The sequence below is a fragment of the Pituophis catenifer genome, unplaced genomic scaffold (assembly GCF_029215685.1).
Source record: "Pituophis catenifer annectens isolate HBS135680 unplaced genomic scaffold, rPitCat1.0.hap2 SCAF_2, whole genome shotgun sequence".
Lineage (NCBI taxonomy): Eukaryota > Metazoa > Chordata > Lepidosauria > Squamata > Colubridae > Pituophis > Pituophis catenifer.
Genome location: NW_027256882.1, coordinates 192395111 through 192410882, shown reverse-complemented (window position 1 = coordinate 192410882; position 15772 = coordinate 192395111). Strand labels below are relative to the sequence as shown.

Here is a 15772-nt window from a genome sequence, read left to right as displayed (position 1 = left end):
GTAACTGTAAAAGGAATACAAAGCAAACTCTACTACATAAACTATGAAAGTAAGAACTGCCTGGTTTTTGTGTTTGTTATTTTGTTTAAATCTTTGTGGCTCAAATGAATAGTTGCAGAAGTGTGAATAGTTGCAGAAGAAGATATTATGGAACATCTGGGTGACATCAATTCTATTTATTCAAGGGGCCACAGAGAATGGTCCCTTGTTGAGGATGCTAAAGTCCCTGAAGGAGGGAGCAGCCATATATTTTGAGATATGGAGGAGATACTGTATAGGAGGAGCGAGACACTTTGAGAATCTGTTTGAGGGGAGAAATGGGAATGAATGAATAAGAGTGGATTCTTCCTTTAATGTTGACCATCAGACCCATAAAGGTTTTTAAATGAGGAATTGGCACCTTAACATGAGCCTAGGAAAAAAGTGGTGAACAGGTAGAGCTTCTGCAATGTGCTTCTTGCACCTGGATTTTCAGTCTTTGTTTCTGTACTTAAATTCACTTTTATTGTCCACTATGGAAGTAATAAATAATAAAATGAATGCAATTTAACTCTTGAAAAAAGGCCCTTTCTCTCTGTTTCTAGATGCCTGGATTTTGACTAGGTCTCCAACCATCATAATGGTGGAGACAAAAAAATATTCTTCAAGGGTTATATCTGCTCCATATAGGTTTCATCCAAGCAAACACAACAGAAGTGGGTTTTTTGATTGTCAGAAAGAGCCCTACTTCTGAAAAGGCATGCCCTGTGTAGGATTGTGCTATAAGGTGATACCAGCTATAAAAGAGAAATGCCAAATCCAAAATCCCATTCTCCCAGCTGGTTAACTCATAGGCAGGTCCAGATTGCCCCAGCACGAACCACCCACCACTGGAGGGCCAAAATAGGTTGTTCTCAAACCATCCCACAGCTTGCAGGAAATGTACAGTAACTTCTGCTCATATTTTCCTGGACTGCTTCAGAATGGGTGTTTTCCACGTATGGATGGAAAAAGGGTTGCTGGCTGGTTCATCCGCTGCGCTCTCTGTGTTGTAGGTAAATGCCTTTGAAGGGGATGAATCCACATAATCTGCAGTGTGAATAGAGCCTCTTATTCACTTTGGTAGTTACTCATCATCAAAATGAACTTTTGATTTTGTTTATTTACATATCAATGGGGGGGGGAGATGCACTGCAGTTTATAAAGTTAAAGTGCTGCTCTACACTCATGCATTCACCACCAGCATCTTTAAATAAAAGTCCATGACTTGTGCTTTCCCAGGGTGCTTCTTAATCTCTGCTGCATTTGCTGCTATAGCAGTAGTCCTGTAGTGTAACATGAAATGGGTTGAAAACATCTCCTCCCTTTTTAATTATTTTTCTATCTACTTTTTGCTTGTTATTTTATGACCAGTTCATTAGTAGACCATTGAAATGTTGAAACCTTCCTTCCTCCACCCCACAATGCCCCCGCCTACCTCTCTTTGAGCCCCAGATAAATTCAAGGATAATCCTTTTTGCAATACTTATCTATTTGGGCTATTTGGGAACTGGAGCAAGATTGATAAATGTGAAAATATTCACTTACGAACTGGTAAAGAAGAATGACAGCAAATAAGTGGAGAGTTTAGGGAAGGAAAAACAGTAAGGAACAAAAGTAGTTTCTATCCGGCTTCAAACCAGAGACACTTTGCATGTCAGGCCAGTATAATAGTTGCTTTGCTACAGGGTGAACTGCTAACGTTGGCTATTTCTGGAATGGGTTTTTGAATGTTCTGTCCACTGTCCTGCTTGAAGGCTATGGCCTGCATGACCCTCCCATGGCAAGGAAAGCAATTGGTGCTTTACCTCCTGGAGGGGATAAAAAAACAGGAGAATCCACCAATTAAGAGCTGTGTTAATCACTATTCAGCAACAGAACAACTGGCCATCACCATGTCCAAAGTGGAGGAAGGGATTGACATCTGGGAAGAAATTGCTTAAGCTGGCTTCATTTCCAGCTGGTTTATTTATGGGAGGCAAACAACTGAAGGATGCCATGTGGAAGAGCCTTAAACTCCATCTAGAGTAATGCTGCCTTATCTTTCTGAACTGCAACTAGATAACAGATGTGAAACATTTCGAGCACACTGAATAAAGGCCAAGCATTATTGTTTGGAAATAAGATTTGCTGAAATCCTTACATTAAATATTTTTAAGAGGAACGTGCTGGACAGCTTACATTTCCTTTACATGTGACTCTGGCATAATTCATATGAATGCCACGAATTACAATTCAGTATCTTCTCCAAGCCAATTATATTGTTGCCAGCAGTGCTTGCTGAGTTGATTTCCTCAATATTCCAGCTTTTCCAACATTTGTTACTAAAACCCAAGCTACAGTGTTGGACATTCTGTAATTAGATCTCAGAGAATTATCTTGTGTACCATCAGCTCATATCACTAGAAGAAGTGGGGGGGGGGATTTGAATACTGCACAGACATTGTCTCTTATATCTCTACAATTAAAGAGGTTCAGAGCTTAATGTTTTTCCCCAAATTAAAATAAAATATATATACAGAAAGGCCCCCAGAATATTCTTGAGTGGAAGAGAGCATGTTTTACTGATTGGTGACCATAAATAAATAAATGACATTTATTCTGTAAGATAACTAACACTCAGTGATACCCTAATTCCAACAGGACCATATAGCAGTTACATCAAGACAGCATTAAAATGAGAAGGAGATGATCAACTGAACCTCCAATGGCAAGACCTGCAAGGCAAGTCTTCCCTTGGGTCCTCTCAACTAATGAGTTCAGAGTAAAAAAGTTCAAGCCTGAGAAATGTCTTTAATTCAGTTCCAGCTTTTTGGCTTTCTCTCATTTTGGTCCAGATGTTTATATCTGAAGACCCTGTAAAAGTCTAGGTGTTCTTTGAAATAACAATTACTTTGGCAGTAATTTTTTCCATATGCTTGCTTTCTTCAACTCTACGGGGATTCTACATCCATAACCCAACATTGTTATTTTCTCAGGGAAAATAATTGCTCAAGAACTATAACATAGGAACAAATAACATATATCTGCTTGAAACCAAAACAAAAGGACAGCTTTTATTATTTTTGAGGACAAAGAAATTAGAAATCTGGAAAAAAAAAATCCCTTATTCAAAACACATAAACAGCACATGTGGTAAAACATACAATTAAATACAACATTATTTCTCCAGTGTTGAATGATCCCCCCCCCATGTCCCCCATTTTTCTCAGCCTACAACTGCAGGCTGCATTTTCCTGTATTCAGATTAATTTGTTACTATTTATATTTTTAACTGTGGGCAGTTTTATTCAACAGCTTTAAAATTTAATTAAAGTACCAGATGTCATGTTGGAAACTGAAAACCAGAAGCCGGATTGTAACTTACAACACAACATCAACAACACTCTTCTAATGAAAAAGATGTCATTCCTCTGATTCCCTGGATCCCTTCAAATGGCTTCATTTTATCTCTTCCTACTTTGAGGAACTTTAGACATTTCAAGTTGGTTTGACTCTCCTTTCTGCTTCTGCTTCTTTTAGATTCAGAGCAGAGCACAGGATCCGAAACTGAAGTGCTGGCAGAGCGGACGTCCTGCTCGTTCGGTTCCCCACCGGACCTCACATCAAGCAACTCACTCTCTCAGTCTCTGCCTGTCTCATCCATGGAGGAGATCCAAGTGGAATTGCAATGTGCTGATCTCTGGAAGCGATTCCATGATATTGGCACCGAAATGATCATCACCAAAGCAGGCAGGTAAGGCATCCTATCTGCTTTTTTATTGATAGCTGGCTTAGAAAATCTGCAGTTTTTGTAGGGTCTTGAGTTACCGCTACTTTCCTAGAATTAGAGTGCTCTTCTTTATTATAATTTAGCCCTGTATCTTTCCCTGCGAGTGGTGAAGAGACTGTATTGCCCAGCAGTTTCAAAGCAGATAAAGATAGGAAGGTTAACTTCTCTGTGTGCCGTAAACTTTCTATAATTCATTTCTTAATTCTAGTTGCAACAATATGAAAATAATTATCAGGTTCAGGTCACACCCACTGTGATTGAGAAACAGTTAGATATACATGCATGCACACACGTATACACACAATTGTCGTTATTTCAAATTTTAATGGGAGCATGACTGCCTCTGAAGGCCACCTGCTGGGAAACTTCCTTGTTTCCTTATCCTTACTGGATAAGATGTGCCTTGGATCTGACCAGGCAGGGTACTGCTTATGTTTTTATGTCCTTAACTAACTTGCATCATTCTATCATAACTAGCTGCATGAATTTCCATGGCTTTCCTGCTATGAACACAACTTTTTGACACAATAAATGATATAGCAGTAATATACTCTATAAAGTTGCCTCAGCTTTAAAAGGATAGTATTTTTTTGTGCGTGGCAGTAAATTCTCCTTTATTATACTTGAGAGGGGCATAGTTTACTATACACCACAGATTTGGATTCCTTAAGGCAGAACTAGACATCACTTAAGCTATACAGTAGTCCTATATTTTCTTGCATATGGAGAAAAAGAAAGTGCCACATAGCAGAGTGAGGGGAAAACCTGCAATGCACAGCTGGCCAACCTCCATTCACATTGATTCAGGCACTATACAATGTCTCAGAGGACAAAAAGAGTGACATTCATTTCATCCAGCCTATTCAGATTTCATGGATTAGATAGGCTTTTTGCCTCTGTTGTTATTTTGTAAGAACAACATACCACACCTAGCTGTGTCAGTATTGATGGGTAGAAGCCCTCTACAAATTCCACATTCCACTGCCAATGTTTCTTTTAAGGAATTGGAATTTTACAATATACTATAATAGGCTATAATAGAGAAAAATCTTTAATTTCTTCAAGAAAAGTCTCTGATCTTCCCAAATAAAGTTGTGTATTCCAGCCAGCTTCCTTTATAATTGCAAATTAATGTTTATTTTCTAAGCAATCAGCACCTTGGACAGAGAAAAAACCAGGAAGAACGCTATTCTGCTGGAGTAACACCCAGTGATAGAAATCCTCCTCTCCGCAATATTTTATTTTTCTTCCCCTTTTGGTTTACTTCATGAATTTGACTAGTGAGACCAATTGTAGATTGTCTCTGTGGCTTGTGAGATGATCTTTGCCATAGTAGTAAGAATCTCAAGTAAATGAGATGTGCTTGGAAAAGTTTCGACAGTCAATTCTTCATAAAATTATTAAATCCAGTCTTCTCTTTTGAAGCCTTTTGTTGCCTTTAAATGGGGTTCAAACAACTGTCACTAATCTTGTTTTGTTATATGCTTAAAAATGGGGGAAAAAAATCCCCTAATGACATATGCTACTGAAAACAAACAATAGAAGTAGCTAGCCACATTTTCCACATTTAAAGAACCAACCACTTTAATTTTATAATATAAACCATATTTAGCTGTTAAGTTTTATAACTCAAAAGACCTTTAAAATGGCATTCAGCATCAATTAAAATCAGCAAACATATAACAAAATCTGTTGCTTAAACTGTACTACAAAGAAATGCTGAATTAGGAATTTAGGAATAAACCGCCCCCCCCACACACAATATCCTGAAATGGCAAACTACCACTATAATGTTGCATGGAATGAATCAACACTGCATCATCTAGAAACATGCTCAGTTTGAAAACTTATTTACCTTTGCCTCTTTACAGTAAAATTCAATAACAAGTATCTTAACAAAAGTTTTATCACCTCAAGAAAAACTGTTCAAAATATTTTTTTAAAAATTAAATTAACATTTTTTAAAAAAAAAATAGTTGATAGCCTTTAAACCTAAATTATATTTATTGCTGTTTATCTCAACAGCCTTCATGCTATCATGATCAACAAGTCATAATATTGTCAGGGATATATGATGATCTTATATCTCTATTTAACCTACCATCCAGGATTATTTTGACTATCAGTCAGGAAGATACACTATTCTTTGCTTTTTGAAAATATGGAAGGATTAAACACATAAACAAATTCCTTAGATTTGGGCAACTAGTATTTGGTTAGAATGCACCATTACAAATAATAGGAAAGCTGGTAGGCAAATTAATCTACATCACACAAATGAAATTTACGTCTCATTTATTGAATTTTATGTTTGCTGCTCATTGCAAGGAAATCATTCGCATTCAGGATTGCTAGCTGTTGCCCTTTGTTCAGTTTCCACAACTGGGGCTGGGTGAATAGCTTTACATGTTTGTTTTGAAGATTCTGATGTGGGGCCTGAAGCCACTCAGGGCTGTGGCCTCTTAAGTGCTCTATGTATTCCATGGCTACGGCACTTGCATTTTTACTAGCACAGTGTATAGTAGTTGTATATTGCTATCATGCAGCATATTAGCTGCATGAAGATCATCTTGCCATAGCTTAAAAACCTTAACCAATTGACTTCTACAGCAAATCTCCCATGACTTCACTTAGGTCAGGCTGTTGCACTATTTTCCCAGCCTTTAAGCTGATTGCAGCTGGCTCCATGTGTCCCCCTCCTCTGTTCTGCAGTACTTTGTAATCTCTTGAGATTCTGGACAGTGGTGATCCCAGGCTTCGGGGCCAGCTGGCTGTTTGCACCTGGTGCTTTCAGCATCCCCAGTACTCTTTGGCATTAGATCAACTATAGCGCAGAGCATGTTTGATAGATTCACAGAACTTGTTGCTTTGTCAACATAATTGGATTCATAACTAATATTGCTTTGTGGGCAAATTTGGGAGCCTTTCAGCAGCAAGAGAGGCACAGAGTGAAACCTGTGTTTAGTCCCATGATATTCACATTTAGCTTCTCTTATACAATTTCATGCAAACTGAATGGATATAATCCTGCAAGTATTCATGGCAATACCCTTTTCCTATGAAAGAGAATGGAAGGGAAGAAGGAAGGCTTAGCTTGTTTTACTCGGGATTACACTTTGCAATTTAGACTTGCTTATAAATACAGTTTTCACAGTGATTGTGCAGGAGTCACACACCAGAACAACCTTGACTTTAGATTCATTCAGTGCATTGTACATGGGGATGTCCTTGAAGATAGTTCTGGAACTGGCATCAATTCAAAATACTGTCATTATCTTTAGGTCATAAATTCATAGTGGCAAATATATCAAACAACTACAGTAGAACCTCTGGTCATGAACGCTTCTGACCATGACCAAATCGGGTTCCGACCAAAAAATTCACAATTCCCCCCCCCACCCGCCCGCAGTTGATTTCCCTTTCTGTGCTATTTTTTTTGTAAACGCCAAATTTCCAAAATTAGGTTTGGGTCATGACCAAATCGGTTTGCAATCAAAGTTATGGAACAAATTATGATCGTGACCAGAGGTTCTACTGTATATAGCTTTATATACAATACTTACGGCTATCATTAAATGTTGTACTGTATGATTCTTGATGAACGTATCTTTTCTTTTATGTACACTGAAAGCATTTGCATCAAGACAAATTCCTTCTGTGTCCAATCACACTTGGCCAATTAAAAAAAAATCTATTCTATTTAGTATTTTCAGCATTGAGAGCTCTGAATAGGATCTCCCCACCCAATACATGCAAACAAAGATTGTCAGATTCTCGAATGCGCTCTACATGGGGCTGCCCTTGAAGAGCATTTGGAAACTTCAACTGGTGCAAAATGCAGCTGCACAGATAATAAATGGTGCTGGCTACGCAGCACATAACACCATTGCTCCGTGAGCTGTAGTAGCTGCCAGTGTGTTTCTGGGAGTAATTCAAGGTGCTTTTAAATCCCTACATGGCTTGGGCCTGAGTTACCTGAGTCTTTTTTCAAGATTTTCTACTCAGCCAATCCAATTCAACAGATAGGGCATATTGCAGATCAGTAGTGGGTTCCACTTACCTTCACTACTGATTCGGAACTGCTTCGCTCGTGTGCAGTGCTTCTGTGCATGCGCAGAGTGTCCGTGATGACGTCCTGGTGGGTGGGTGAAGCCTCCTGCCGCCGCCACTACCAGTTCGCCTGAACCGGGGAGAACTGGTAGAAACCCACCACTGCTGCAGATCCAATCGGGTCAGTTGACAAAGACTGTCAACTGATGGGAACTAGAAGATGGGTTTGTCCTATGTAGCCCCTGCCTTATTAAATACTGTTCTCCCCTCGGAAATTGGAAATAGCCCCAACCCTGTTAGTTTTTGCAAAGATTTAAAAACCTGGCTATCGGCTGGGGTTTGGGATGTGTTAAGGGCCCTGTTATTTGGCTTTACTGTTTGTTGATTAATCATCATGGCTGCTATTTGTACTTATTTATTTTGTGATTGTTTTATTGTTTTAATGTTCTTTTAAATTGTTTTAGAATTGTAAGCCATGCAGAATCACTTGGTTGGTTGACTGACTGACTGACTGAAATCCCCTCCTATCAAAAGAATTAATGGGAGGGGGTGTGGAAGTGGGATTTCTCTGAAGAACCTCCCTTTCTTTGAAAAAGCTTGCTCCAGAGGCAAGAGTAGTTTTTCTGTCATAGTTTTCTGGAAGTTTATTAAAGCCTAGACCAGGGGTGGGTTCTACTTACCTTTATTACCAGTTCGCAACGGGAGTGCGCTTGCGGAGATCTGCATGCACAGATCACCAAATATGATGTCAGGGTGGGAGGGCGGACCCTCCCACTGCTTTTACTACTGGTTCTCAAGAATCGGATAGAACCAGGAGCAACCCATCACTGGCCTAGATGTTATAAAAGCTTTTGGGGAATGGAACGGAATAGTTGTCTGCCTAAGGAAGATATGGTACCATTTATTATATTGGTTGTTTGATATTATATGTTTGTGTATTTATTGTTATAAATATACAAGAGGATCTATATAATGTCTACTGAAACAGTATGACATTCTACAATATAAATAAAGGTCGATGTAGAAATGATTTCTTTACCCTGAAAAGTTGCATTCAGATTTTCAGTTCAGAAATCAGTCTCAGACATATAAATCCTTTTTCTCAATATGAAGATTTAAAAGTCCCTTCCTGCCAATGTTCCTGGAAACAGGCAGATTTTCTAATGTTTTTGAAAGTGATCCTTAAAAATCAAGACAGAGGCAATTTATCAATCAAAACTCCATGCTATTGCCACAAAGCCCAAACTAGAAAAGAGTGAAATGGAAGAAACAACAGCTAGGTGGAGCAAGAGATCATAAATTTATTACATTTCTTCCTAAAGTGGTCAGAAAAGAACCTTTCTGTACTATGTATTTTTCAACCAGTTTCAGTTTACCTAAATCCAGTAAAACAATCATTGTGATCAGCTACTGAATATTGGAATATGAACAGTTTATTACTACAGCAGATTCAAAGTCAGAAAGCTGCACACTTCCAAACTTCTGTTCCTCTCCGCATTGTTTGAAACTTTTCCTTTAGACAAGCTTGTAAAAAAGGAAAAGAAGGCCTGGTGTAATGCTTTAGAGAGCTTGAAAACCTTCATGGTTTGTGAGGCGATAAAGAGAATGTTCTAATATGCTGTAGGCTTCCTGGAGCTATTCTATTCTCCTATTCTCCAAAGTATCTGAGGGCAAGACAAGAAGTTATGGGTGGAAGATCATTAAAGAGAGATCTTAAAGTAAATTAAAAGAGAAATTTCCTAACAGTGACAACAATTAATCAGTGGAACAACCTGCTTCTGGAAGTTCTGGGTGCTCCATCACTGGAGGTTTTCAAGAAAAGATTGGACAATCATTTGTCCAGGATGGTATAAAGTTTCCAGTTTGAGCAGGGGGTTGTACCAGAAGACCTCCAAGTTCCTTTCCAACACTATCATTCTGTGTTCTATATTCTACTTATGGTACAATTTTTTTAAAAAATAACTCTGTGTCAAATTCTCATTGGAACTTATCTGGGAACAATGTTAGGATAGACACTTTTTCCCCTCTGGAAACTCTCCCCTCAATAAAAACAAGTCATCAATTAGATTTGACATTTAACAGTAACAGAGTTGGAAGGAACCTTGGAGGTCATCTAGTCCAACCCCCTACTCATACAGGAGACCTATATTAGGGATTCAAACCATCAAACTGCTGACCTTTCTGATCAATAAGCTCAGTGTCTTAGCCACTGAACCACCTAGTCAGGTTGGCTAACTTGGGAGCTGCTGAAGGTTTTCTGGGTGGTGGCTTGTAGTTCCTTAGAGGTATTTATAAAGGAAGATTAACCTGTTAAATCTTTCCAAAATAACATAGTGAGATTTTGAGCACAGTTTTTAGTAGTAAATATGGTTCTTTGCAAAGGGATATTTTTAGGCTGATTCCAAAGTAAAAAAGGAAGAAGAAAAAAGAGGATACCTCCAGCTTTGAAGAGTACCTATTAATTAGAGCATTTGTTTCTTTTAGTAGCTCAAACAGGTTTCCTGTTTGTCATAGGTAAAATTCTTTAATGATATTGGTTCATTCAGAACAGGCTTTTCATCCTGTAAACTCTGTAGCTGTTGACATCCCTCGTTACTTTTTTTTATCTAGCAGGCCCCAAAGTGCCTTGAGACCTCATATTCAATGGGAGATAAATGTTCTAATACCAGATAACTGAATCTCAATATCAGAAGTTGGGAGAGTGAGGGGAGATCATCTTTTTTTTTTAAAAAAAAAACCCTCTTAATTTTAATTCTGTTCAAATGCATTTATAAACATGCACTGCGCTGTTGGGTAGGAAAAAGAACCTATTCTTTTTGACATAATGAAGGCTTTTGGCAGAGGGAATAACTGCAAGCACCATCAGATTACACAACACAGATAGAGTAGTGTGAAGTTGTGTGTTGAAATAAAGGTAAACTCAGCATGACACTGTTTTCTTACCCATTTCACATATTTCACATATCACATATCACAGTGATATTTTTGTTTCAAGTCAAATGAAGCTATTAAGGGCACATGTACATAATCTTTCTTTACCCACAGGGTTGTCAGTAATGAATCAAATCAACCGACTAAGTGTGACCTCAGAGTTGCTAGGATGGAGGCATTTAAATAAAATAATAAAAAGGCCCTGTAATATACTGACTAAAGTTGCAAATGAGCTAAGATGGAGGGGATGTATACAGGGGAGCAGGCAGATCCTAGGAGTAAAATTAAAATTGGAGGGAGTTTGTCAAACCAAAGGGCTTGCAAATACCATACATTCATTTCTTCCTCACATCCTGCAGGAGAAATAGTCACAACACCAAAAAGGGTGGTGAAAATTAACACCGGTCATATATTTATTGGGTTTTGGCTGTGAGAAAAGTCACATCATTTGGGTGCAATTTGGCTCATTCTTCATATAGCTATCACTGAGGTATTGTTTGGGGGAAGAGGAATTGCTTATGTCATGTAAACTGACACTGACCACACAGAAAGAACGTAAGATTATCACAGGTTTGCTGAGGAAGCATAATGCTTTAGGCTTTAGTTGGCTTTTGCAAGATATGACATAAAGTGATGATCATTCCCCTGTTATTCAGCAGTAAAATGCAGAAGACAGATTCCATCTAGCTGTCAGCCACTCATTATTCTCTTGTTTGTGAAAAATGCAGACTAAAGGTGAAAAGACGATAGCTGATCATTTCTGAAAACTATCTTCATTGCAAATTATTATTTAATGCAAAATATTATGTGATTAGATAGATGATACAAATGATGTATATCACCTCAGCTGTCAGAATTCCTTCAGAAACATTGTCTGTTATTTGGAGGTAAACTCTGAAGTACAATTTTATGTATTGTATCTGAAGTTCACTGAATGAGGCCTGGAGGACTAATGTTTTAAAAAGAATTGCTATACTGAGTGGAAAAAATTGCATCTCTCTTTTTCCCTTTCCCTTTTTTTGTAAGAAAACCACACATGAAGCTGACAAGGGATTTAAGATAATTGCAGAAACCCAGTTATCAAAACAGTGTGTATGCACAATACAGACCTCACAGACCAATGTTTTTTAGCTAGGAAACAGTACAATTGCATCTTTTTGATAAAACAAGGCAGATATTTGTTTATCACCCATACCTGATGGACAGAGCATTTGTGAAAGAGAAAAGAGTGAGACAATACCTTAAAACAGCACATTGATGCACATTAACAGCAATTAATGCAAACAATTGCTATATTGTAACTATTTTTTTCAAGTTGAGGGGTACACATGATTTTACATAGAATAAAATATCCAGGGCTATACTTTAAACAATAGTTTGGGCCAAGACCAAGAAGCGGGGAAATTTGTTTTAATTTAATTTTCATGTATATTAAGTTAATTAATGATTAATTATCATGTTCTAGCCTTAGGACTTCAGATTTTTCAAGATGTACAAATATCAAAGTGAGACCATGTCCTAGACATCAAATGGTTCCATATTGAATAGTCAAACCTATTTAAAATATGGGTGATCAAATAAGCAGTTTTGGCTGAGGCTGCATTGAGTTTTAGATACCACAACAAGGCCATCAGAAGTGGGCTTCATCAAAAAAAGAAAAAGAAAAAAGAATGTAATTAAAGATGGAAGGGCAGAATAAAGAAAAAGCCAGAATATCAATTAATAGGTAATATATTAAATATACTGTGTGAATAAACAAATTGATTCGTTCTGTGACATTGGCTTGCCACATTCTTCTAAGATGTACAGAAAAAGCATGAAAATCTTATATGCATGCTTCTGTCTCTATACCAAAATCTTGATTCTGACCCAAAAGCTGTACAACTGTACAACTTTTTTTGTACAGTTATTTTGTACAACTGTAGTACAAAATAATGGACAAGATGCAGCAATGAGATCAATATATAGTTGTTTCACTTAATACATTCCATGAATTACTTACTTACTTGTGTATGTATGTATGATGAAATTTATTTGCTGCCCATTTCAATTCAAAGTGACTCTGGGCAGCTTACAACATAACTTCTTAATTTTGGGACATTTCTGTCTCAGCAAAGGGAGCTCTTACTGCAATCCTATTTCTTTGCTCATCCCTCCCTCTTTTTTGCAGGAGAATGTTTCCTGCAATGAGAGTGAAGATTACAGGATTGGACCCTCACCAGCAGTATTACATAGCCATGGACATTGTACCTGTGGATAACAAGAGATACAGGTAAAGGTTAGCTTAGCTGGGAAATGTTTAGAAGTTGGAACAAGATTTTCTAAAATTCATAATAAGATAGTATCTTATTTCAGATCTTTTTCATGGATATGATGTTCATCTGCCTGAGAAATTATCTTTCTCCTGAGTGTTGGACAAAATGGTCATTGATGCTTAACTTAAAAATAGCTACCTAATCATGAGATTATGCCTTATAATATCTGCTAAACATATTTTATTATTCACTATATAAATAAGAACATTGATATTTTCTAAAGCTAGTCTTAGGAAATGAGACAATATAAACATTTGGAGAAAAGGAGTGAAAAAAGCAGATTAAAAAATTATATTGAATAGCTTTCTAAAAAAGAGGAGTAGGAATCCAAACAAGACAATGCTGAGCCCATTTGCTAGAAAGAATTTGGAGAAAGAATGGGGAAACAATCCAGAGAGACATGCCAAACATGGCATACTTCTTACCCATAATCAGGAAGGATATAGTATTTGATCAGTCACTGAGCTTATCAGCTGGAAAGATGACAGCCTGAATTCAAGACACAAGTGCTGCACGACAGGGTGAGTTACTTGTCCCAGCTCCTGCCAATCTAGCAGTTTGAAAGCATGCAAATGCGAGTAGATAAATAGGCACTACTTTGGTGGGAAGGTAACAGCATTCCATGTGCCTCGGTCAGGAGTGGGATTCAGCCGGTTCGGACTGGTTCGGGCGAACCAGTAGTTGTGCCCTGGCACTATGCTGTCCTATTTAGCTGTGTTTTTTAAGACGTGCGCATGTGTGCAAGCACGCGCATGAGCAAAGCGCATGTGCAGAAGACCACGTACATGTGTGGAAGGCACATGTGGAAGTGAAGCGAGCGTGCGCATGCATGCGCTCACATTTTCGGTGCTGGGGCAAAACGGTTGTTAAATTATGTGAAGCCCACCTCTGGCCTCGGTGTATAGTCATGCTGATCACATGACCATGGAAGCATTTTTGGGCAATGACAATGCTCCCTTGGCACTTCCCCCTACAGTTGGACTCGACTGTACAGGGGAAATGTTCACCTTTTACCTTTACGGATTGAATGAGTTTTTGATCTTTCCTACCTGCTCATCTTTCTTGTTTGGTCCAAAAAGCACTACAGAATGTATCATCTGAAGCATGAAATGAAAATATAAGTTTAGATTAAAAACTGCTGGAGAAGAAATGATAAAGCAAAATACAAATCTACCACACTTCTTAATAACAACAAAATGAATGTTATGTCAGCAGCACCAGGGAAGCAATTTTCATTGGAACCTGGCTTCTTAAAATAAGTAAACATATAGTGTATATGTATCTGACTATTATGGCTTTTTTTCCCTTTCTCTGTGATTACAAATTCATCTACCAAAATAATGTTCTAGATTAAACAAGGATTTTCTTTCCTAGTTGTGGCTCTAGAACCGTTAATGGAACTTTGTTTGACTCAGATTGTTAGAGTTTGTTCCTTGTTTGTTCCAGTCCATCTGGGTTTCACTCAGCTTCCTCAGACGTCTCCCTTGACAGAATATAGGTATACTTAGCTTATGTGTTCAGCTGTGCTAACTTGGTAGTTTGGGCAGGAGGCGATATGAATGTTGTGCCCTTAGTATTTACTGAATTCAGTGATCACAAGAAATATAGCAGCAATACTTGAGTGAGCTGTTGGGCAGTATTACTTGGTCTGTTGTGTGGATGTTTGGGTGGTTTAGGGGTGGGGAATTGTGGTGGTGGGAGTGTGTTTGGGGAGTGTGTTTGAGTGTGTTAGAGAAGAAACAGAGAAGAAACAAGATCAGAAATCATGGGTTTCCACGATTTAAACTGAGAAACATAAGCACCTGGATTGCAGAGGAAAGAAGAAGAATTGTCTGCAAATAATGAAATATTTCCTAAGTGTGTTTAAAGATTTTCATCTGGTATTAGTAGAGTTAACCAATTAACCTGCACAATTGTGCAAAGTTTTTAGGGGTTAGTAATCAGAAAAGAGGATTAATAGAGATGCAGAAGTGAGGAAGTATTTCCAGGTATCATCTGGGTCCCATTACAGACAGACAGAGGATATTGTTTCCTTCCTGTGCAAATAATCTGACATCCTGAATGCTGTTTGATGGGTGACAAGGAAAAAAATAAAATAAAATAAAGGAGAGGGGGAGGAATTTGCTCTTTAAGTAATACATCTTTCTCCCTCCCATCTTTACTTCTCCCAGATATGTGTATCACAGCTCCAAGTGGATGGTAGCGGGAAATGCCGACTCCCCTGTGCCTCCGAGGGTCTATATTCACCCTGACTCACTGGCATCTGGAGACACGTGGACGCGGCAAATTGTCAGTTTTGATAAACTCAAACTGACCAACAATGAGCTAGATGATCAAGGCCATGTAAGTCACAAGGGTTTGCATTCAATTTTCAGTAGATGTCCACTTAGCTTTGCTCTTTCTAGTTCTCAGTATTGCCTGTTTCACTCTTCTACATTCTCCAAACAGCATCTGTTCACAACATTAGTGCCACTTTCTTACCTCTCTTGAGGTATTCCCCTCTTCCACTCTCCGTTGTATGTATAAATTTATACATGCAAAGAACCAATTTGTTGTAGTGGTTAAGGGTCTGGGCTAGAAATTGGGAGACTATGAGTTCTGGTCCCACTTTATGCACAAAGTGAACTGGGTGACTTTGGGCCAGTCATTTTCTCTCACTCCTAGGAAGTAGGCAAGGGCGAACCAT

General features: G+C 38.2%; 1 protein-coding gene across 2 annotated transcripts in view; it reads left to right on the top strand.

Annotated features, from left to right (window-relative positions):
• TBX15 (T-box transcription factor 15) overlaps positions 1-15772 on the top strand; it is a 75814-nt gene that overhangs the window by 29578 nt on the left and 30464 nt on the right. For both annotated transcript variants that reach the window (XM_070938401.1, XM_070938402.1), the window contains exons 2-4: positions 3541-3754; positions 12942-13043; positions 15258-15429. In XM_070938401.1, coding sequence (XP_070794502.1) covers positions 3541-3754; positions 12942-13043; positions 15258-15429 — 488 coding nt within the window. The remainder of the gene's footprint in view (positions 1-3540; positions 3755-12941; positions 13044-15257; positions 15430-15772) is intronic.